A 26,166-nucleotide genomic window follows, 5' to 3' on the forward strand; every position below is an offset into this window, starting at 1 on the left:
TGGCCACCCCCCTTGGGGAGTGATTTCTCATTTTCTATCTCTCTGTCTTTCCGGCGAGTGCACATGCCCTATTACAAAAATCTCTCCAACAACAACAACAGCAACAAAAACAAAACAAAACCTAAAAACTCTATTCCAAGCTTCTTCAAATAATAAAACAGACTCATGGAAATGTACTTGTTCAGTGCTGGGTACACGATCATCAGTGAGTTGTCAAAAATGCATTCAATTCCCTTCACATCACATAGCCAGAATTTCAAAAACTCATCAGCATCTATTAGTCTTGATTTTCTCTTTCTATACTCGGAATTACAAGCAGCTAGTGAAATTCAAGTCTATATGTTTTCCACTAATGAGCAATGACGGGAAGGGTGGAGGCCAAGAAAAGGTCACAGGAGGTCAGAATCATCTATAAATGTGACCGCCATGTCCTGAATCACCGAGAATGTTTTTTGGTTCAGTCTTTTACTGGAGTAGGTGATTACTGAATACACTTTTCTCTGTTGGAAACAGATATCTTTCTCACCTCCCCAAAGACCAGAAACATATATTGTATGCACAGTCACGTGCATGGTTACTTTGGCCTTTTCAATCTCTGTGCTTTCATAAGATGGTCAAGCCCACCCTTACAGATTCCTCCGCAACTGTTTTTCCAGACATCTGTGACACGATTCAATATTAATCGGTCAACTATAATATGATAGTTTTGACATTAAAGACAGTACAGGGAGGTTGTGATGACAGTGAGACTCTGAGGAGTCCTCTTTAGGGGGGAATTTAAAATTTGGTCAAGAAAGCCAAGTTATAAATAGCGAACTGAAAGAAATCAACAACGTATAAGGAATAAGTTGGAGGTTATGGGCACACAAGGAATCTTAAAAGGCAGGCAAGGCAAGAAAGGCTTCTTAGAAAAAAGTAGAATTGGAAAGGGAATCTTAAAAGATGAGGACTCTATTCCGCTGAGAATGGAGGAAAGTATCGCTGAGGCTGAGAGAATGATACTGGCTGTGAAAAAGATACTTTTTTCCAGAGTGACTTGTGGATATTTGCAACTAAACTGTGGCATATGTGGAGGGACTTGCTGGCCATGGGGCTAGAAATGAGGAGCTGGGTCAGGCAGCCAAAGTCTGATGTCAAAGAACTGATATTCTGTGAGCTACAGCGACTCATCTGTGTTTGGCAAGAGAATCGAAGTGGGCAGAACGCAGAGCTTGGAAGACCTTGTACTTGGCTAATGTCTACAGCAAGGAAATGACATCCAGCAATATGGTGGGTCTTACAAGAAAAATCCATTTATGAAATTTTCTTAGAGAGCTTGTAAACAGAAATGTCTACATTATAGGTCTGAAGAAGTTAAAATTCTACCTTAACTCACATCAATTCCTATGAGCACTGAGCATGTATATACTTTTTTCTTTCAAAGATACCTATTAAAACATAACTCCTGAGAGGTTGACTTAAGCAGCTACTTGACTTCTTGCTGGGAACACAGTAAACACTGTAACACTCCATTAAAAACACATTACTCATTTTCTGCCTCTTCTTTTTCACTAGAGTCATAATTTCTAGAATTACAAAATTTTGGATCTGGGAAAAGCACAGGTGAGAACAGCTTTTTCAAGAGGGTGTAGCAAGCAGTTGAATAATAAACTGAATTAAAAAACTAAACACAGTAACAGGGTAAAAGAGGTTTTAATTTTCAATTAAATGGCTCCCATCAGATGATGCTAAAGGTTTCAATTTTTCAAACAGCCGCCTGGCTGCTGTAATCCAAACCCTGCAAAGTCTGGATTACATTAACTAAATTCCAAGCTTGACTGGACTGCCTTGAAAACCCTATTTCCCTGAAATTGGAAACAATTAACATTCTGTTTATTCATGAGATTAAAACTGCTGAGGTGTAAAATGGCAGGTGTAGTATTAAGCACTTTGCCTGAATACCCTATTGAGGAAAGACAAAGTCTTTTAAACTAGGTGAACTTATGACGATGCCATTTAGATTTAACTTTCTTGATAACAAAATAGGAGTCAATTAACTAACTCACAGGATTTCCCAAAGTGATACACTGGTTTAGAGGAGAGGTAGACCCGGTGTGTATCTGGGCCTAATAAATGCTCACATGTCATGTACCTGTGATCACTTAGGCAAGTGTTCAGCTCTGTGTCTCATTTTCGATATTCGTAAGTTTCTTATGAAAATTAAATATGATGGTATGTGTATAGAAAAGTGACACAGAGCAGAAAAGTTGTAAGTGCAAAGATGCTATGTCTGGTTTGAATTTTAAAAATTTTTGCCATAGGGCATGTATGCTTGCCAAGAGAAATAGAGAGAGAGTGAGAAAGCAAGAAATCACTCCCCAGGGAAATGGCCACGCTGCAAGCGCTTGTCCTCTCTTCTTCTCTTGGGATTTTAGGCATATGTACACACTCATGACTGACATGTTTTCTAAGCCGCTGGGTCTGGGACTGGAACTGTGGAGTCAGCCATATAGGATCCAGTGCCTTAGCCACCATACCACCTGCTGGCCCATGTCTGGGTTTTTTAACCTAATACCAACCCTAAAACTTGAGTATTTCAAACTGTAAAAGAAACCAGAAGATGATTGAGGCTAAACTCATTACTTTACAGGTGAGAATGCAGAGACAACTGAAGTCATGCCCAGAGTCTCACGGGAGGTCACAGCGGCAGCACTGTGCTAGAACTTAAGGTTTCTGATTTCATTTTAGAGCTCATAGAGGACAACTGACTGACCACAGAGGAGAAAAGCCAGAGCATTATCAGCCATCACCACGATTCAGAAGAGAGTAATTCTCCCTCCCTCCTGGAGGGCAGTTTGCAGCGGGCTTCTTCATCTGGATCCATAAACTGGCAAATGAACACAAATCTCACTCCAGGCCTAGTGTTTCAGAGCACCCCTCTGCCAGCCCACAGGGCATTAGAAACACTTGGGAATGGGACCAGCAGATGGCATAATGGTTACATCGCTGGACTCCCATGTAATTGATTGCTGTTCAAGTTCCCAATCCGGGGGTCTAAAACACACCAGGCGTGTGTGCGTGTGTGCCCAAGATCCCAAGAGGAGAATGGAGGAGAAGGGATTGTGGCATGGCTATCCTCCCTAGGGGATGCTTTCTCACTTCTGTCTCTCTGTCTCTCTCTGTCTCCTTGGGGAGCACAAGTGCCCTATAACAAAAATCTCAAAGAAAACAAAACAAAACAAACAAAAAAACACTTGAGAATGCTTAATGCTTTAAGTGAATCTTCTCTTCCTAATTCATCTCAGTGACGACCAGATCATTTCCCGAAGATTTCTGACCTCTTTCAGGTTCTATATCATTGCCAGGGCAGGCACCTATGCCATTGTCATAATGGGCAGGTGTGGAAACACACACGAACATTTGTGCTCACACTAAGAAAATCAACTTTCATACATGACATGTCAAAGTGGAGACAAATATTTGGGGGTTAAATGGAATAGAAAGAATCTCTTAAGATGAGAAGTTTGATATAATAATCACTTTCCAGAAGTAGTCATGTTACATAGTGATAGCTAACCTCCATTACAATCCTGAAACAAAGAGATTTTCTCAAATGCTTCTATGAGATGTTCTAAAAACTGTAGTTGATTTTCAAAAAGAGAAATCCAAATATTTTGTAAGTGATAAGTCTATTCTGTGGGAGTCAGAACAGACTGTTTTGGGTTCCAACTCCTGAAACAACTATTTGTGTAACTTTGGGCAAAACATTTACTTCCAGTTTCTTCATCAAAAGAAATAGGAAGATGATTTGTAAAGGCATGAAAGGATTTTTTTAAAAAATATGGACATTATTGGGACCAACAGTTAGCGTAATGGCTATGTAACTGGACTCCCATGTAGTTGACTGCGGTTTGAGTCCCAGACCCGGTGGCTTAAACTCACGCCGGGCATGTGTGCATGCGTGCCCAGGATCCCAAGAGGAGAATGGAGGAGAAGGGATTGCAGCGTGGCCATCCCCCCTGGGGGTGATTTCTCACTTTCTTCCTCTCTGTCTCTCTCTGTCTGTCTGGCGAGCGCATGTGCCCTATAGCAAAAACCTCTCCAAAAAAAAAAAGGAAAAGAAAAAGAAAAAAGGACATTATGAACTTAATTGTGTCTCCTCCCAAATTCATATATTGAAACCTATCCCCCCAAGGTGATTGCATTTGGATATAGTGCTTTATGGAAGTATTAAAGGATTAAATAAACCCATCAGGGTAAAGTCCTAATGTGATAACATTGATGTACTTTTAAGAGGAGATCCCAGGCTCAGTCTCAGTGGTAGTACATTGATCTGCAGTGCTGGAAGCCATATGGCTGACCATGGGTTCAGATCCCAAGTTGACCCAAACCACTTCATGTGTGCATATGAACGCCCAAGATCCTTACTCTCCAAAGGATGTAGGAAGGAGATCCTGGTGTCACTAGATCCTGTAGGCAGTGCCTGTCTCTGATTCTTTTATGTGCATGTGCTCACTCATATGAATTAAAAAAAAAGAAAAGAAAAGAAGTGACACCAATGAGCTCATTCTATCCTATTCCATGTGTAAAGAGTAAAAGAAGGTCTCTACAAGCTGGGAAGAGTATCATTATCAAAAACCAACTGAACGTTGATTTGAGAATTCTGGTCTCTAGAACTGTGAGAAAATAAATTTCCTTTTTCTTTTTTTTGGTCATAAAGTGCATGCACTCCTTAGAGAGGAGAGAGACAGAGAGATACAGAAAGGAGGAAAATGAGAAATCACCCTCCAGCGGGAATAGCCATGTCTCAATCCCTTCTCCATTCTCTTGGGATGTTGGGCACGCATGCACATGTGCCTGGTGTGATTTTTAAGCTGCTGGGTTGGGGACTTAATCTGCAGTTGGGCATCCAGCACCTTAACCAGCATGCCATTTGCTGCCCTAAATTTTTGTTTCTTAATCCATTCAGTATATTTTGTATTGAAATTCTGAAGAAAGACAGTGGAATTAGCATTGTCCCTGTGTGTCCTGAGAAAAAGAAGTATGACTACATATTCAAGACAGTGTCTTCCCACTAACAAGATGATTCCAGGTTGAGAGCTGCCTGATTCTTTAAGGCATTCACTGAGATAGAGAAAGGAAGAGTCATATTGGGAAAGTATCAGTGCACACAATTTTAGATACAGCAACTTCACAGATACATGTCAATTGTGTATGTCATTATATATGTATGTTCAGAAAACAGAGAACAAATGAGGAGACTAAAATGTTTACAGAAATGGGAACCAGCAGTTAGCGTAATGGCTATGTCGCTGGACTCCCACATAGTCCACCGCAGTTCGCGTCCCGGACCCGGTGGCTTAAAACTCACGCCGGGCGCGTGTGCGTGTGTGCCCAAGATCCCAAGAGGAGAATGGAGGAGAAGGGATTGTGGCATGACCATCCCCCCTCAGGGGCGATTTCTCGCTTTCTGTCTCTACGTCTCTCTCTGTCTGGCGAGCGCACGCGCCCTGTAGCGAAAACCTCTCAAAAAAAAAAAAAAAAGTTTACAGAAATTGGAATTAAAGTACAGTTCGTTTTAGTGCAAAATTTTCAAATGGATAACTTCTTCTTTGGAATGCATAACTTCACAATATGCATTTTGCACGAGCTTTTTTTTTTCTTTTTTAATTTGCTGTAGAGTGTGTGCACTCTGGAAAGAGAGAAAGAAACTGAGAAGGCAACTCAGCAAGGGGGTGACCATGCAACAATATCCTCTCCTCCATTCTCTTGTCAGGATTTTGGACATACATGCACTTACCCAGTGTGTTTTTTTTAAGCCTCTTGTCCTAGAATTGAACTGTGCAATTGGCCATGTGAGATCCAAGTGTCTCAACTACCACCTCGTTGGCTGGCCCATCCATGAACTTTCTGAAGGTCCCGTGTAAGTATCATAAATTCAGTGAGTTAAAAACAGGGTTTTTGGAACAGAGTTTCCTGGATTTGACTCATGGCCTAGCACTTCCTAGCTGTGTTTCATAGGCAAGTGACTTAAATTCTCTGAGCTTCGGCTTCTTCATTACTGGAATGGACATAATAATAGTATTTCTCCCACACTGCTGTTATGAGTTCTAAAGAAATAAATCTTGTAAAGCTCTTAGAATAGTGGCTGAGGGCAAGAGCTTCATCCAGCTCATTTTACCATTCCACACGTCCACACAGACATAGACATGACAAATTGAAAGAGTTGTAATTAAAACATGGAAAATGAAGAGAGAAACTTGAAAGCATAACTTTTTTATATCCTCTGGCCCCACTTCATGTGGCCTCTACAATTCACATATTCTAGCCAGCCCTCCAAAAAAATTAAATCATCTCTAATAATCTCACAGTGATTTTCAAACTTCTTGACCATTTCTGCCTGAAAGAATCTACAGTAATAATTAGGGCACTCAGCAAGAAAAGAGGAAATACACAAAAGCAGAACTAGAGAATAGACTCAAATTAGAGAGTTGAGCGAATATAGCTATAATCAAATACAATTACATAAAGAGTTTTATTTTTTTTTAAAGGTTTCTGACCTAGCGCACATGTATTTGCTGGAGAGACAGAGGGCAAGTGAGAAATCGCCCCACCTTGGGGAGGTGTGGGGATAGCCATGCGGCACTCCCTTTTCCTCCAGTCTCCTCTCAGGATTTTGGGCATGGATGCACACATGTCCACACATTTTTCAAGACCCCAGGTCCAGGACTCCAACCATGCGGTTAGTCACATGGGACCCAGTCACCTTCACCTCCATGCCACTGACTGGCCCACATTTATGTGCCTCATGACTGATCTTAGTGTCCAAGAAAAAGCAATTGTGACAATAATCCACAAACACACTTTTTCAGAAAAATCAAAACTTCTCTCACTTTCTTGCTTCCAAATCAGATTCAACCTTCTGCTTTTCTATTTAGGATTCATCTTTGCAAAGTCAACTCTGACCCAAAGTGCCAAATTATCTTTCAGAGGGAATTTTGTCTCAGTCGAATTTCAGCTCCTGTTGTAAATGTGACAATGGGATCATGTCTCCATGGAAAGGGGCACCCAGGTCTAACGCTGGGCATGAGAAAATATATTTAATTGATTTGCTAGATGCTGGGAGTTGAAGCATTCAGAACAGGTATTTCCTATTACTTTCATAAATCTCAGAACAATCTTTAATCTGGGTTGTTTCTCATGTACTTGGTCATCAAGTCAGAAGACTGATTTTGTTTATAAAGAGCTTTTGCTGTCTAGCAAATTCTGTATGCTTTATTGTAAAAATTCAAAGGTATTATTTATGACCACTAAATTATTTGTCAACAGTCCTGCTCAATTTTATAAGCAAGTTTAGTTCACTGTAAAGTTTAGAACACATTGGGACCAGCAGGTAGTGTGGTGGTTAAGGTGCTGGATACTCCCACATGGCCAACCATGGTTCAAGTCCCGGACCTGGTAGCTTGCTTTCTCACTTTCTCTCTCTCTCTCTTTCTGCTTCTCTCTGGTCAAATTAAAATAAATAAATAAGTTTAGAACACATCGAGTCAGGAGGTGTGGTGATTAAGGCACTAGATCTCACATGGCCAACTGCACAGTTCAAGGCCTGGACCCAGAGGCCTGAAAAATACACTGGGCCTATGTGTGCGCATGTCCAAAATCCCAATAAGAGAATGGATGAGAAGAAATCGCAGTGGTGACCATCATCAACCCCCAGGGGGACAATTTCTCAATTTCTCTCTCTGCCTCTCTCTGGTGAGTGCATATGCCTGATGGCAAAAATTCTTCAAAAAAAAAAAAGAAAAATTAGACCCCATCAATGTGTCAAATTATATGTCTGCTTTTAGTGAATAAGGCAGCATAATAGAGAACAGAATCTTTCTAAGTGATATGGATGAACCAAAAGAATAACTACCCAAATATATTAATAGATTCAGTGGCCGGCAATAATTTTTGGGAATTCCTTTTGTCCTGGTAACTGACCTAATAACACTGTAGGTGAAAGAATAAGAGTAAAATTCATAGAGGGTGTATGATTAGAGGGTTTGGGGAATAATTTATTCATTTGTCTTCTATAAAATGAGCAATTTACAAAATATATTTCTGGAAGCTTATAATGTACTGGGTTGTTGGAAAAGTCATGACATACTTTTGCATAGAAAAATATGTCATGACTTTTCTAACAACTCAGTGTGTGTGTGTGTGTGTGTGTTTGTGTGTGTGTGTGTTTTGTTTATCACCCCTTGGCTGCTGGGGCTAGGACTCAACCACTGGTTGGTCATATGGGATCTGTTCCCCTCAGTATGGTGTTACACTGTGGGGCTGGCTACTTATAATAATATTAAACAAAATACTTAACTTAAAAAACATAACAGCAAAATTACAATGAAAATATTTCAAATATACCAAGGTGTTTTTACCCAAATGATTAACAATGTAATATTCTAACCTGTTCAGTTATTCTTTAAATTTTTTATTTTATACTGTTTGTAAATATAATTTCAAAAATTAAGTGTTATTTGTCTCTACAACTTCCAAATTCATTTAAGTGAAGAGGTTTATGAGAGGTTATCATTATTTTATAACTGAAATAATAGAACAGTTACTACTAATTAATTATTCCAGGTTTGGACTTGGCTAGCACTAATATTTGATTTGTTAAAGTAAATATATGCCAAGTGATAATTACTCATTAATACTTTTATAAATATTACTGTTTAATAAATATTGATCTTATTTAAATATTTTCAGTGGAATTAAGCAAAAGCACCTAGATTAATGAAACTTTTTTTTGAGAGAGAGTTTTTTTTTTTTTTTTTTTTCTATAGGCATGTGTACTAGTTGAAGAGACAGAAAGACAGAAAGTGAGAAATAACACCCCATGGGGGATGTCTATACCACAATTCCTTCTCCTCCGTTCTCCTCTCATTATTTTGGGCATGTGCCCTATGTGAGTTTCAAGCTGCTGAGTCAGGTTCTTGAACCACAGTTGACCATGTGGGAGTTCAGTGTCTTAATTACTATACTACCTACTGTCACCAATTAATGGAAGTATTAATCCAGGGTAGATATTTTCTGTGCACTCTATCTGTTCTATTATTCTTCATGGGAAATCCTAGCTGTGTTCTATCAAGTACAGTACAGTACAAAGACCCAGAGAGGAACCAGTAGATAGAATAATGGTTATGTCACTGGACTCCCACGTAGTTGATAATGGTTTGAGTCCCATATCTGGTGGCTTGAAACTCACACTGGGTGTGTGTGCTTGTGTACCCAAAGCCCTGAGAAGAGTATGGAGGAGAGGGGATTACTCTCTGACTCTCTCTGTTTCTCTGGCAAGTGCACATATCATATAGCAAAAATCTCTTTAAAAAAAGAAAGAAAAAAAGACCCAGAGAAAACATGAACACAGAGTCATCAAAGAAAATACCACTTATGGGAGCAGTCTTTTGATGTAATGCCAGCCAATATCCAAATGCTTAATTGTCTTTACACTGAAAAGGACTGATGATAAATAAATTAGGGGTTATAATCAATATCTTTAAATTCTCCCAATCTCATAACATGTCATCTTATGAGATGTGATATTTGCAAGTAAGTTCTGACATAAGACATCCAAGACAGAAGACAAACTATACATGCTGTGTTGACTCTGAGTCCATAAACACTGACAACATTGACTACAACCGGTTACAAGCATTTCCATACTACCTCTTGAAAAAATCTAACATCTTGGAAAGATAAAACTCGTAAACCATTCTTTTTCTTCTTCAGCATTCTACTAAGTGTCTTTTGTGTAAAGATCATGGAATTCTAATTTATCAATCAGTCTACAAATCATGGTACTAGCTAACTCATATTTACAATGAGTTAATAGATAACTCTTATTTATCTCCACTTTCCATTGTATAAAACCATCCCCATTTCTCTATACCAATCAGCATTTTTTTTGAAAAAGAACAGAAGGAGGACAAAATACTCTGAAGTCAGACAAGCATCTGATTCATAGACTGAAAGCTTTCCAGCTTTGAAATGAACATTTTTCAAAAAAGTTGATCCAACTTTGCTTTTATTTATTAAAAGAAGCTCATTGTAGGGGAAAAGCACACATGATTTATGGTTTTTCTCTGTAGAGCTACAAAACTTTAATCCATAGCTCATGAAAGGGTGTAAGAGCAGCTTGAAAATTATGCTGAGCTTAATTATACTTAATGTGAATTATTCAGAAGTGCAGACAGAGACAAAAAATTTATTTCATACAAAGAAGCTTGACATTTTAATTGGTCCTTTAGAATAGAGACAAAACAATTTCCTCTCAAGGAAATTTACATCTTCCCTATCAGAGCCACAGCCTCAGCCAAGCAGAACTTCATTAACATGATTAATCATTCACGCCAGTGTCTGCTTCATCAGGTGTATGGCCCAGGTGAAAAGAGGAATGCAAAGTAATGACTGACATTTCCAGAAGCTAGGATTGATTCAAGGAGAAAAAAATGACAGATTGAGCTACCATACCTTGGTCATTAGCCATTTTGTCAGGGTGTTCCACTGTGGGGGAAAAAAAGAAATAATATTATTAGACTTTGACAGTTTCTAGCAAGAAAGCTGACATATCAAATCAACAGTTTTATTAGCAAGGTTACATATCGAGGCCAATACACTATTGAAGTAACATTGATAAGGATCCAAAGATATGTTATTAATTCTACTACATAAGTAGTCAGAGGAAAAATAAATCAGAAATAAAGTTTTTGATGTATAAATGCATTCTAAAAAAATCTTATTTGTTACGATCCTCAAAACATACACTCAGAATGATAATCACATAAGCTTAATTAAAACTCGAATTGTCAGTATAAAAAACCTGCAATTACCAAGTAATTATCATCCATATATATTTGAAGTAAGTTCAGAAAGCTATTTTCTTGTATGCTTTTTTTATTTTTCTTTTTTTTTAAACAAAGGAATCTAGTTAATTCTCACATGAGTACAGTAAAATAATAGGATACCATAAATATGCTTTAATCTAAATAATCTGACAAATCTTTAGATTTGTGAAGATAAGTCTTGAGGTATGAATAACTTCAAGTAAGTTATGACTAATGGTCTTAAAACTGGCTATTATTTATTTATTTATTTTGCGTTAGGGCACAGGCATGTGCCAGAGAGAGACAGAGACAGAGACAGAGAGAGGGAAAATGAGAAATCACCCTGCGGGTGGAGGGGGTGGCCATGACACAATCCCTTTTCCTCCCAGGATCTATGGTATGCACACACAGACCTGGCGAGAGTTTTAAGTCACTGGGTTTGGGACTTGAACCTTGGTCAGCTATGTGGGAGTCCAGCCATGTAACCCGCTACACTATCTGCTGGCCCCAAAATTCACTTTTTAAACTTAAAAATGTCTCAAGATTTTTTTTTAATGTAGGCTTCTGTTAACTAAATGTACTAAATAGAAGGTAAATCTCCAGTATTACTGTGTTTCTGAAAATTGTGATTATTAATATACATATTTTTAATGATAGATAGCCCATGGGTGTGCAAGAAAGAGAGAGAGAAGTGAGGAAAGCACCCTTGATAGAGATTATCAAGCCATGATCCACTCTTCTTAGCATTCTAACTCCTCATGATCCTGGGCACCTGCATGTATGTGCCTATTCTGTTTTCAGGGCAACCCAGGGATCCAAACCCTTAGTCAGCCATATGGCTTCCAGCCTTGCAGAGCACTGAGTTACTGTAGCACCTTAGTAGCTGGCCAATATGATATTTTGATCAATGCAGATCTTTGTAAATTGTGAGTTAGAATTATTTCATATATATTTTATTGTCTCTACTACTTCTGGACATATTGAACTCACCTAAACACATTTGAACTTGACAGGAAGGATACTACTCTTGCTGGTTTGCTACTTGTGTATGTTCCAGTTAAACTCACAGGGAGAAAAATGTAATAGGTAGCAACCTATAACAAAGTCAGTTCCCTCATGTGTGCAAACTCACAATACATCCTTTGTCATTGTTATTTTAATTATTTAATTTATTTACTCATTTATTTTAATTTAACCAGAGAGAGACACAGAGAGAGAAAGGGAGAGAGGGAAAGTGAGAAATCTAGTCACCAGGTCTGAAACTCAAACCATGGTCGGCCATGTGAGAATGGCCAGCACTTTAACTACCATGCCACCTGCTGGTCCCTATCACCATTGTTTTTAAAATAACTTAAAGGAGATGCTCTATAGGTAAGTGGGTCTTCCTTTGTAAATAAATGTACACATATTATTGTCCAGTAAAAATGTGCAGAACTGAAATACTTAAATACACCTATGAAATCATCACTACCATCACCTTCCAAAAGTTCCTTCTACTCCTTTTATTTATTATTATTATTGTAAGAATACAATGTATGATCTACTCTCTTAGTAATTCTAAGTATACAATACAGTATTGTTATGTGTAGAAATTGTGCTGTGTATTTTATTTGCAGAACCTATGTATCTTTAAACTCCAAGTGGTCTAGTGGTTAGGATTCACCTCTTTCTGCAAACTTTAAATAAGATTTATAAATATTTTTATACTTCCTTATGATTTGACAAACATTTTTTAATCTACCAGGCCATTTAATCAATCTTGTATAATCTACTCACCATATTTAATTTTTATCTAGATTTTCTCTTCCATTTCCCATTGAAGACTAAAGACTTCCCAAAATTTATTTCATTATATTGCTAGCATTACAGGGTTGTTGGTAAAAGGTGCTTCTGACAGGCAATTGCATTGTATGAAATTTGTGGACAGGGATAGGATTTTTTTTTTTTTTGAGAGATTTTCACTGTAGGGCACGTGCACTCGCCAGACAGACAGAGAGAGACATAGAGACAGAAAGCGAGAAATCACCCCCCAGGGGGGATGGTCACGCCGCAATCCCTTCTCTTCCATTCTCCTCTTGGGATCTTGGGCACGCATGCACACGGGCCCGGCGTGAGTTTTAAGTCACCGGGTCCGGGACACGAACCGTGGTTGACTACGTGGGAGTCCAGCGACATAGCCATTACGCTAACTGCTGGTTCCCGGACAGGGATAAGATTTTGAACTGAACTTCTAAGGTAACTTTTGAGGAAGGACACTGTATTATCAGAATTACCACATCAGTTCTTGAATAATATATGAATGGATGATATATCAGGGTGATAATTGGACACACGATTCAGCAGACTTGGCAACCCAACAGAACACACTCTTAATCAGCATCTCATATTTGGGGGAGAATTATCTGAACTAATATCAGAAAAAGAAAAGAAACAAAACTCATCCTAGCTCCATTCTTAATATCTCACATTGTCTTTAATCATGTGCATTGTTTGTAACCTAGGATATTTTAACAAGTAACACACACACACACACATATATATATATATATATAGAGAGAGAGAGAGAGAGAGAGAGACAGAGAGACAGAGAGACAGAGAGACAGACAGACAATCCCATCTTCATTTTTTTTAAGTTGCCAGAGGGTATGTGTTTGCTTGGTAGAGAGAGAAAGAGAGACTAAAGGGTGGGGGAGTGAGACACCACCCCTCATGTGGAACTGTCATACCTCAATCTCTTCTCCATCTTTCCTGCCTTTTGGAATTTTGGTCACTCATACACATGTGCCTAGCCTATTTCTCAAGTCACCATGATTCTCAGGTCTGGGACTTGCACCACTCAGTCAGCCACGTGGGATCTAGCTGCCTTAACCACTATGCCCCAGGTTGTGCCTCCCACCCCAGGAACCTTCATTCTTTTTTTGTTTGTTTGTTTGTTTGGAGAGGTTTTTTGCTATAGGGCGTGTGCACTTGCCAGACAGAGAGAGACAGAGAGACAGAAAGCGAGAAATCACCCCCCAGGAGGGATGGCCACGCCGCAATCCCCTCTCCTCCGTTCTCCTCTTGGGATCTTGGGCATGCATGCACATGCATCCGGCATCCGGCGTGAGTTTTAAGCCACTGGGTCCGGGATGCGAACCATGGTTGACTACGTGGGAGTCCAGCGACATAGCCATTACGCTAACTGCTAGTCCCAGGAACCTTCATTGTTAACTTTTTTCCCCTATTATTAAAGCTAGGCTAACTGTAACTTGGGAAATTTTGAATGTCTCAAAAATGTTATCTCCTGAAGTGTCTTCCAACCATTTGCAAATGGATTCTAGTAATTCTCTTTTATTAAAGACAAATAACAGCTTAAAAGTATTGCCATTTGTACCTTCAGTTTTTAATTATTCCTATCATTTGTCAAGAAAATAACGTATTTTGTCATACAATAACTTGCAAAGTAAACTATTTCTCTATTCTGATACAGAGCTTTCAGTGCTATGTTCCTGGAAGGGAGAGGGGTACATTTCAGAATGATTATTGAGGATGACTAGAGAATTAACCTCACTCTGTTGGGCTTTCGCAGTAGAAGACTCTGCTACTCTCTGAGGAGGAGGTGATTCCTTCCTTTCACAAGAATCCTCTAGGATCCCCTTCGTTGGATATGTCCTTCATCCTTATTGCTTAGTAGGTCAACATGGAGAGTTTACTTTATTGGAGGAAACAACCCATGTACTAGGGCAGAAACAGACATGACTTCCCATGATTTGACAGTATGTGGCTATCCAAATGGGAGCCTGAGGAGGATTTATGAAAGGAGGTGGATATTTGCAAAGTCTATGTGGTCAGAGAATCAAGTTCAAGATTCTTTTAGTTAACATTGCAAAGAAAGAATTAGATATATCACATATACATATGTACATAAGTATGTAGTAAAATAACCCCTTTCTAATTATAAATGCCTTGTTAATTTTTAAATTTTTTTTTTTTTTTTTGGTATAGGGCACATGTACTTGCCAAAAAGACAGAGAGAGCCAGAGCCAGAAAGTGAGAAATCACACCCCGGGGGGATGGCCATGCCACAATCCCTTCTCCTCCATTCCCTTCTCGGGATCTTGGGTACGCATGCACACGTACCCTGTGTGAGTTTAAGCCACCAAGTCCGAGATTCGAAACCACAGTCAACTACATGGGAGTCCAGCAACATAGCCATTATGCCATTTGCTGGTCCCAAAATGTCTTGTTAATTAATCAGTGGTTAGTGATCAGGTTTTCTGTATCTTTCTCTGGCTGGTTGCTAGTACCAAAATAACAAAACTCCAGTCTCTAGTAAAAAATGTTATTATCTTTGTAAAGATTGACTATATGAAAGAAGCTTATAGGCATCTGCCTGGGGCAAGATTTGCAATGAAACACTCACCCATTACCCAGTAGACTACTGGCAGTTTCCTCAGCTTCAGTACAACATTTAAGCCTTTCTCTGTGTCAGACAAAGTTACATTCTGATGAACAGAGAGGACTTATGTTTTGAAGCAGCTTCGAGAATTGAAAGACTTAAATCAGAGAGCAATAACATGATTTTATAACTTTGGTGTAGTTCTGGTTCACGGTGGCTTTAAATCTCTTATGATGAGTACTTCATTTGTCTTAGAATATTTGTCACTATAAGTGACAGGTAAGATATATGCATGTATAATGCCGATTATTGATAAAGGTGGGAAATATAAATGCTTTGTTATTTGGTATGCACCCATACTATTTGAGACTTATTTTACCATGTGGGCAGTATTTGTTTAAAAATCAAATTGACCATTATTGACATGACATATTTAGGTCAGACAATATTAGACAATAAATCAGGATATTAGGAATAAGTCTTAAGGACAGCTGGTGGTATGGTGGTAACTGATTTGCAATGCTGGACCCACCCATGTGAGAAAGTACCCAGTTCATGTTTTGTGCCTCCCTATGCACGCCAGGTACAGGCCTGCCTGTGATCCATGGCTAAGGTTTAGGGTGGATCTCAGCCTAAAGACTCTGACTCTACTGGGGCTGCCTCAAGTTTTTTCTCTGTCTCTTGCTCACCTACTCATGGAAAATACAAATAACTAACTAACTAAAAAAAAAAAAAAAAAAAAGAAAGGAAGAAAAAAAAGAAAAGAAATAACCTTTTGGGCATATTCTTGATTTTTTTCTCAGCTTTGAAAAATCATTTCATAGATGAGTTTATAGAAATTAGGGTTAGCAATACTGAATATTGAGCTCATTAAATAATCTACATGATGGTTTTCAATGTAGGAGTGTAAATCCTATGACAACTCATCACTCTGCTGTTTAATGCACTTGGATGTTTAAGTCATTTTAAACCCTCCCTGAGACCTCTTAGATGGCACACATTGTGAGCATGAAATTAATTTGGCACTTGTCTACAGATAAAGATGAAGCACTTGCAAAACATTATCTAGCTATATTTCATGCTCCCACAGAATGAATAACCAGTTGCCTTCAATTGCTCATTTGGAGTGAAACCTGATTTAGACCTGGAGTTCTCAAAACTTGGATAGATAAAGATTAGCTCATTTTTTCTCCATTACCTTTCTAACTTCTATTCTGTCATTAAGAACTTGTCAATGCAGGCTAAGGCTGAATGCTTGTTTGTTTTTCTTGCAAACTTTCAGATTAGCTGTTATCAAAATCCAGCTTTTGAATAGCCCTCTCATCAGAATTCAAAAGTCTGTTCTTCATTGGGGTAACTTTCCTAGCAAAAACGGGAAATAGACTACATAGTTATTCTAAGACTCTTAGTACATCAAATAACTAGAAGAAAATGTCGGTCACCTACTTATTTCTAAGTTCTTGTTTGCCATCATGTGTTTTCACATTTTCCCCTTCCAGAGGTTTTTGCCCTAGGGCATGTGCACTCACATGTGGAGCTACCCCGCCCTAACATGGCGCCGAGAGCACCCAGACCTCTACATAAACAAGCCCATATTTGGTTATTGTTCCTGTTCCGGAACGCGTAAGGCACTGCCTCAGCCTATCAGTGCTTGCCTGGTGGCAAAAGAGGACTGGTTTGCGGGACGGATATATAGGGAGCCCAGTTGGGCTGGGGAAGAGGAGGAGGAAGACTAAGATTGTAAGAAGCCTGGGGTAATAAAGCATTCTGGAGAAGACCTTGTCAGCGTCGTCATTGAAGCGACACTCACAGGACAAGGAGAGAGACAGAGACAGTGAGAGAGAAAGTGAGAAATCACCCCAAGGGGGAATGGCCATGCTGCAATCCCTTCTTCATTCTCCTCCTGGGATCTTGGGCACATACACACATGTGCGTGGCATGAATTTCAAGCCACTGGATCTGGGACTCCAAATGTGGTTTGCCATGTGGGAGTCGAGTGGTGTAACCATCATGCCATCTGCTGGCTCTGTGTTATCAAGTTTTCTGCCGTATGTATGCATAACATAGTCACAATTCTTTTTTAATTGCTATAGTTTGTGTGTGCTTGTGGAAGACAGAAAAAGAGGAGAAGTGTATTCCAGGTGGGACAATCATGCCACAATTCTTTCTCCATTCTCCTCTCAGGAATTTAGGCATGCATATATATACACCTGATGTGATTTTTCAAGCCACCAGGTCTGGAACTAGAACTATGAAGTTAGCCATGAGGGATCTAGCTGCTTTAATCCCCACACCACCTGCTAGCCCCATAATCATAGATAAAGAGCCAAGCTACTGTTATTTAGACCAAAACATATCATGTCTTATATATACTTCCTTAAATACTAGTTCTGGAGCATTAAAATTGTTTTCAATTGTTAAATGGGAGAGACTCTTAAAACCATTTGTTCTCCAGGGATCAGCAATTGGCATAACGGCTATGTCACTGGACTCCCACATAGTCGACCGCGGTTCGTGTCCTGGACCCAGTGGCTTAAGACTCACGCCGGGTGCGTGTGTGTGCGTGCCCAAGATCCCGAGAGGAGAATGGAGGAGAAGAGATTGAGGCGTGCCCACCCCCCCGGGGGGTGATTTCTCACTTTCTGTCTCTCTGTCTCTCTCTGTCTGTCTGGCAAGTGCACATGCCCTACAGCAAAAACTTCTCCAAAAAAAAACCCATTTGTTCTCCAGAGAAACAATATAGTGATCTAAAACAGTAAAGGCCTATATGAAAAGTATTTTTATGTAATCACTGTTTTTGGGGCTTAGTGTTTTTCTGCATGAACGTCTTTAAATTGAGTGGCTATCTGTAGTCTATCTATATTCTTTTAGCTATGTGGAGTTTTCTTCTAGTAGCCACATTGCAAATTTTTTTGTTGCTGCTTTAGCCTTCAAAACATTCATTTTATTTGAAATCTTCTGTCTTGCCCTTTCAAACCTTTCAATAATATATAAGTATAATAATACCTGAAAGAAAATACTTAAAGTAGGCAACAGTAGGCTAGTCACACAATTCAATGTATTTTAATTTTTATTCCCTTACATAAAACGGCTGAAGGGTTTCATTATATTTTGAATAGAACCAATATACATGAAGTCAATACAGAAGTCCAAAAGGATTGTAAATGAAAAGAAGTCAAGTTAAATATGTCTGCCTTGTGCTGATGGGAGAAAATGTGATAATACACTAAGTCTTTTTTTGACATGTTGGCTAGGCACATAAAAAGGTACGTTTTAATTTATTTGGAATGTCCACTGCTGCCACGTTGCCAGCAGAGCTGGTGACGGCATTGGGTAACACAGACTACAACGCTGTTTGTAACAATCCCACAGGGTAAGTAAGGCATAACAGGAAATCATTCAAACCTTTCAAAGTCCTGAAGAGGATGGGATCCGAGAGGGGCCCCACTCCTTTCGCATTTCTTGCTTGAATTCGAAAGTAATACATAGTGTCGAGGTTGAGATCCATGATTTGATGAGTTAGCCGATCGCCACTGATGGTTTCCATAATCCAGTCATCAATTGGGATATTCTTGTCCAAGGTATAAAATAAGATGTATGCTGCATAAATAGAGAAATGCAACTTTGTTGAGTGTACGGACGGCATGCCGTAGTTCTGCTTCCCTCAGCCCCTGTTCCCAGACATAATTCGCAATGACTCTGTATGTTCATAAACTGTAAACCACAGCATTCGGTTTTGCAAGTAATGCTTTTCTTCGTGCTGCAATGATTAGATAAATAATTGCCTCGATGTACAGCCCAGAAAAATGGAATAGGCTGTTAGAAATAAAAAATGTCTGCCACATTTTAAAGTGCTTGCTTTCTGCTACCTATAAATCCTGATTATTGGTTTGCTTTAATACATAAGTATGATGAAAAATGTGAAACAGAGGTAACAAGTCTGTATAATTTTCACTGTAGTCCAATAATGACAATAAGCAATGTTTAGTTTGGCGTGTGCTTAAATGGTATAAATGGATCGGAAAAAAAACGGAAGATATAAAATATTGTACATGTTTAAAGTGTTATAAAAATAAATGCTCATGTTTGATTATTGTAATAACTCTGGGAGGCTGGTGGGGAAGCGGTGCTCTCCTTGCACAGATGAGGAAGTGGAGGGTGACCGAAAGCAGCTGGTAGGAGGGCTGGGATGGTATCATCATCCACCACCATATTACAAATCCAATGTTAGTTCTCCTAGTCTGGCCCAGCTAGGCAAATAAGTAAGTGTTGTAGGATAATTGTGAGTGTTCTAGTAGTATTTCAAATATTAACAACCCATCACTTGACAGTACTATTTATTCTTTGTGTTGGTGAATACTACTTGCTAGGGCCGGAGTCAGTTATGATCGTCTAATATGCATTCAAACACAACCAGATATTCTGTAAAACATTTATATTCTAACATCATACTTAGCCAATTAGTGAACTAGCTTTTATTTAAAAGCTTCATTAAGAATTTTAATATTGAAGCCAGCAGGTAGTGTGGTGATTGGGGCGCTGAACTCCCACATGGCTGACCACAATTGAAATCTCAGACCTGGTGGCTTCTTTCTTACTTTCTCTCTCTCTTTCTTTTAGTCTCTCTCTCTCTCTCTCTCTCTCGGGTGAGTGCACATGCCCTATAGCAAATTAAAATAATAATAATAATAAATAATTCTTTAAATAAAAGAATTTTAATATTATATGTCCAACGAAACTGTAAAGGGGCTTATCATAGGTGTCTACACCACATGAACCCAGTGCTGATCTTCATTTCTGCTGCAATTTTGCAATATTGACGTCACATAGATCATAAAGGTCCCTCGGCCTATTTTGTACCAAATACATTCTGGATAAGACATCTTTTTAAAAACCAATTGTTTTCCTTTTGTTCATTTCTTCTTTTCTTTTGAGTTCCTCTAGTTTCATCTGGATTGGGGATCCTCCCATGTGGAACTTTATCATGTTCATGTCACAGTGTCACCTGGCTCAGAACCACTTCCCTTCCAAAACAAAAATGCACTCTGCATCTGAGCATAAACCTCACTACAGGAAGACAATTCTCACACCTTGCCTACTTTTCCTTCCCTTTTATTCTCATGTCATTCTACCTTTTCTCACTTTCTCTATCAAATCCTACCCATCTAGCAGGGTTTAATTTAAGTAATATCTGTCCTATAAAACCTTTCTGCATCAGGAGATCTCCATTCTGAAAACTTTCTAACACACATCAATAAATACGTGTAAGAGCATTTATGATTCTGTATCCCTCATTTCTTAATCCTATAGTATTTTGTAGAGCTATGCTTGGGCTTGGGGGACTCATTCTGGACTCTGAACTAGACATTTCTCCCTTGTAAATCTAAAGAATTAGCAATATTACAAATTCTAACATCCAAAAGCTTATTTCTCTTATACTCTGACCAATGTTGAAAACTTGAATCTGTTTTCCATTGGCTTTCACCATTCCCCTAGTTTGGTGTTTTCCAAACCTGTTTAATCATAAGACTTGCTGGGAGGGTAGGTATAAATGATAAAATATTGCGTCTAAGACCTTTAGGAAATTTTAATTGAGGTGATATGATGAATAGTCTTTGATGATCCCAATTATCCCCATCCTCTGGGAGTCACAACTTTGCATAGTTCTTTCTATATGGGTATAGATGGGGCCTAGATCTTGCTTCTAATCAAAAGAATACAATAAACATGATGGAAATAGCACCTCCACAATTATGTTACGTAAGATCATGTCCTGTCTTGTTAACAGACTCTAGAGACTCCCTTTTCTGTTCCATTTGATGCAATTAACAGCTGAAGGGAGTCACTGGGTGGCAGGACACCGAGAGTAGTTTCTGGCCAATAGTCAGTAAAGCATTGAATCCTGCCAACAACCACAGTTTAGAAGCAAATATTTCCCCAGAGGGGAGGCCTCAGCCAGGCCTTGTATCTTGATTTGCAGCCTTAGAAGAGATTTTAAACAGTCTTAAGCTAAGTTGTGTTGATTCTAGACCCACAGAAACTGAGATAATAAATTTATGGTACTTTACGCAGTTAAATTTGTGGTAGTATTGTTACACGGCAATAGATTCACAATACTGTAGGCTAAAGGTAATGCCAGTAAACTGTACCCCGGATGATATCTGTGATCAAACAAGGTCAGGATTGACTGTTTAAATAGATATGTGGGATCTGTACATTCTTTAGCATTTATTGCAATGTCAAGGCTGGGAATATGAATCTTCAGATGCTGAAAGCTCAGGAAAAGATAAAAGACTTAACCAAGATAAAAAAATTTCATAAAACTTAAAAAGGCTGTTTGACTCTTTTTTTTCTTAGCAAATATTAAAATTAGAAGGCCATAATTCAAAAGGAATTATTAAATATCATTGGATAAAGGCGTTGTTTCCAACTCATGGGTGCCCATTCATTTATAACTCAGTGCTCACAACCAGCATCAATAAAATCTTGTTTTCTCTGAGTCAGTTTTCATTATTGTTCCTAGAGAAACCCAGCTATTGAAAAGCAGCCTCTGGTACTGGTAATATATTTTTTTAAAGCTTTTATTATGTGCATGTCTTATCTCCTCAAAAGCATAAAAATGTTCCCTTAGTCCAGGAGCCAAATCTTACATTATTTTTGATTCCTCAAAAAAATTAATAAAATAGTCTTTATATAATAGGCATTAAAATTTACTTATTAGATGAAATCTTCTAGCCTGTAAGCACATAAGTTCTACATTCAAGACATTTAATGAAATCATTAAAGTTTTCATGGACTGTTGGGAGGCATGATGAAGCTAAAAGTTTGGAGAATTGTGCACATGTCCCAGGTCAGTTACATTATTACTAATCTTCATTGATCACATGAAAATAAAGTATTTGCCTTTGGGACAAGCAGATGACATAGTGGTTACATTGCTGGACTCCCACATTGTTGACCATGGCTCGAGTCCTAGACCCAGTAGCTTATATCTCATGCCAGGCACATGTGCGTATGTGCCCAAGATCCTGAGAAGAGAATGGAGAAGGATTGCACATGGCCATCCTCCCTAGGGGTTGATTTCTTGCTTTCTGCCTCTCTGCCTCTCTGCATCTCTTTCTCTCCAGTGAGCAAACATGTCCTATAGCAAAAATCTCTCTCTCTCTAAAAAAAAAAACAAAAAAAACAAAAACAAAAACAAAACAGTATTTGCCTTCATTGTACTTCTAGTTACATAAAAATGATTCACTCAAGCACTTGAAAATGATAGTTCTGGACTCAAGTAGCGGCAACGTATTTGTCATACCATAGGTTAAGGGTAATCCCAGCATCAGGTTCTGATCTTCTAAATTATATTTGACTAATTTCCTAATATTTGTGGGGGAGCTTACCTTTTCTATTTTTCTTGAATTTGAGAATGAGATGAACTGAATTGAAGCAGGAGATACAAAATTTAATAATCTCTAACAAATGGCCTTAGGAATAGCACGTGTCTTCATGTGAATGTGTAAATTTGGAATATTTGAGGGAAATTAAACCCATTATTTAAATATTACCAGTTAGATTCCCATATAACAACACAGATTGGAAAAAACTCATGGTTTTCTCACTATCTTTCTCCACCTGTATACCTATTTATCTATATCCAAGTCTGTCATTCTCTATCCTTTTTCTCTTTCTTTTTCTACTTTGTATTTATCTCTTATCCACATGTGTGGCTAAGTAATAAAGTATTATATCCTATCATAGGTTGTAAGATCTTTTGGGGTTGTTAAACAGCCTAGGCCCAACTACACTGGAATCACGTTTATCTAATACACATAAATCATAACATCAAACATCTCATTATTCTTTTTTTTTTCTTTTGAGATTTTTGTTATAGGGTGTGTGTGTACTCACTGGAGAGACAGAGAGAGACAGAGAGATAGAAAGCAAGAAGCCACTCCCTGGTGGGATGGTCACACCAAAGTCTCTTCTACTCCATTCTCCTTTCAGGATCTTGGGCACTCATGCACACATGCCTGGTATGTGAGTTTTAAGTCAACAGATCCAGGACTCAAACTGTGGTCAACTATGTGGGAGTTCAGCAACATAGCCATTCCACCATCTGCTGGTCCCTCATCATTTTGATTCTACTTCTACAAATGGTTATAACTCCAGAAGCCAAGCATCAGGATGTGTTCAATTCTACCTCTCCCCTCATTTCTGTCCTTCTCTATTCTTATTTCTACCCAGTACTGATTCTCTTCCATGGACTAGGTGGACTGCTAAGTACCGGGAAGACCTAGGTATGTGACAAGACCTCTATCAAGGGGCTAAGCCTGGTAAGGCTTCTGATTTTCAAAGATTGATTCTGATGATTGTGTATACAGGTGAATAAATGAAGGAAAAAAGGACCTATTCCCTCCTTTTTGGTGACCTAGACTCCAAGTTATGAATTCAGGAAGGCATAACTTCAGGTCATAGCTCTACCATTTATAGGTAGTGTAAATGAGAGACTTGCTTAATGGAAGTATGTTTCAATTTTGTATCTGAAAACAGTTCTGGGAGTCAACACATTTTACCATATAGGTATTTCTATCAAAAGTATCTTGCATATAGTAACTACTTAGTAAATGCTACATTTATGTATTTGTAAAATTTATTTTTCTTTAATTTTGCTATCAAAGAAGTATCTCATTGGGCCAGCAGGTGTTGTAGTGGTTAAGGCACTGAATTTCCACATGGTTGACCTTGGTTCAAATCCTGGACCTGGTGGTTTTAAACTCATACTAGGCATGAGTGGACGTGTACCCAAAATTCCAAGAGGAGAATGAAGGAAAAGGGACTGCAGTGTGGCCATCACACCTGGGGGGTGATTTTTAACTTTCTTTCTCTGTCTCTCTGGTAAGTATATGCTCTCTATGGCAAAAATATCTCTTAATAAAAAATAAAAATATCTTAATTAGAACAGCTGGAACTTTGATTCAAATCAAACAGAAAAAATATATTAAATCTCAAATCATTGATTATAAGTATTTATTAATTACCTCCTAAGCATCACAAATGTTATTGGAAAGTGTTGAACAAAATCAGAAACCTGTTTTCATAAGGCTTTTACCATTTACCATTATTTTCTCTCATAATTCTATGGGAAGGGATGAATAAGAGTCAATATGATTGTGTTTCCAACTTTTGCAACTGGATAAACTATGTGGGCTTCTGAAAATCTGGGAATAAGAATATTTAGATTTGTGCTCTTCCAGTGTGAGCATCCGGCTGGGTTCACAATCCTGGATAGCCTTAAAATCTACTACTGGATATAACAGTGCACTATTTGGCCAGTTATGATTGTAACAGACCCAAAACCAAACAGGCAGGTTGGGAAGAGAACTGAGGAGGAGAATAATAAATGTACCAATCATAGAGGCACACGAAGTTGGATATGATGGTAACATATAATAGATTTCAGAGATATAAGCAGGCATTCACAAGAGCTCTAACTCCAGTGTAGATGTCTCGGAGAAAGTGCCAGAAGAAATAAAAGGACTTTCTACAAAGCAACATTTAAAAAAGCAGGTAGAAGAAAAGTCTGCAAATGAGAATGAGAAGGGATAGCCTGGGAAGTGGGTAGAAAAGTAATTAGGAGATTTTATTTTATTTTTTTGAGAGATTTGTTGTTATTGTTGTTGTTATAGGGCACTTATGCTCGCCAGAGAGATAGGGACAGACAGAGTAACAGAAAGTGAGAAATCACCCCTAAGAGTGATGGCCACGCCACAACCCCTTCTCCTCTATTATCCTTTTGGCATCTTGGGCACACATGAACATGTGGCCAGGTTGAATTTGAAGTCCTGTGGTCGGTTATATGGGAGTCCAGCAACTTAACCATTTCATTACCTGCTGGTCCCAGGAGATTTTACAAGTCAACAGAGAAGAGAATTTTAAGAGAAGAATTGGACTAGAGTATGAAAAAGAGGGTATAACCTTAGCCATTCAGTTGTATTGACGAGAAAGCAATCTCTGAAAGACCTAAATCTTCTCTTTATGTTGGTCCATGATTTTAAATAGGTACTGCATTGATTTAGACCATTGTTACATGAATCTGGTTGTATACTAAAATCACTTAGGGAGCCTTTAAAAAATACCTCCGCCCACCTTTCCTCAGATAAATTAAAAATCAGTTGAGAATCATTGATTTAGATCAGTAGGATATTAATGTGTTAGAGCAAAATAGTGTTAATTGCTGAAAGTACGGACATGAGTTTTAGGTAATAATTTTGCTACTTCTTGGGTATTTGACTTTGGGCAAGATATTTACCATGGAAAGTTCTAATCTCTTCATTTTAAAATGAAATAATTGGACTACATGATCACTTGCAATACTAAAGTGCTTAGCAAAATGCAAGTGCTCCATGTAGCTTGAACAATTTTCTTCTGAAAATGTCCGTCCAAATTCCTACATTGCCAGTTTATAAATGGAGAATTTGAGCACTGGAATCAACTGAATTTCCTCCTTCATTTTTGTTTAATCACTTCAAGTACTTATATTTACAAATTGATGATCTGGCTTCTATGCAAAGCATATTGGTAAAGCCTCAACTTAGAATGGATTTCAAAGTGGAATAATAATAGCTAATTTCTTTCAGTGCTCACTGGGCATCAGGGACTTTTTTTTTTTTTTTTGAGAGGATTTTTGCTATAGGGCAGGTGCTCTCGCCAGACAGAGAGAGACAGAGAGACAGAAAGTGAGAAATCACCCCCCAGCAGGGATGGCCACACCGCAATCCCTTCTCCTCCATCCTCCTCTTGGGCACGTATGCACACGCGCTCAGCGTGAGTTTTAAGTCACCGGGTCCAGGACGTGAACCGTGGTCAACTACATGGGATTCCAGCAATGTAGCCATTACACTAACTGCTGGTCCCGGCATCAGGGACTTTTTTTTTTTTTTTTTTGGAGAG

General features: G+C 38.6%; 1 protein-coding gene across 1 annotated transcript in view; it reads right to left on the bottom strand.

Annotated features, from left to right (window-relative positions):
- DCC (DCC netrin 1 receptor) overlaps positions 1–26,166 on the bottom strand; it is a 521,919-nt gene that overhangs the window by 101,445 nt on the left and 394,308 nt on the right. Inside the window, exons 15-16 of the mRNA XM_027769938.1 lie at positions 18,631–18,825; positions 10,495–10,527 (exon numbers count right to left, since the gene is read on the bottom strand). Of these exons, the coding sequence (XP_027625739.1) occupies positions 10,495–10,527; positions 18,631–18,825 (228 nt within the window). The remainder of the gene's footprint in view (positions 1–10,494; positions 10,528–18,630; positions 18,826–26,166) is intronic.

The sequence above is a fragment of the Tupaia chinensis genome, unplaced genomic scaffold (genome assembly GCF_000334495.1).
Source record: "Tupaia chinensis unplaced genomic scaffold, TupChi_1.0 Scaffold000098_2, whole genome shotgun sequence".
NCBI classification, from domain to species: domain Eukaryota; kingdom Metazoa; phylum Chordata; class Mammalia; order Scandentia; family Tupaiidae; genus Tupaia; species Tupaia belangeri.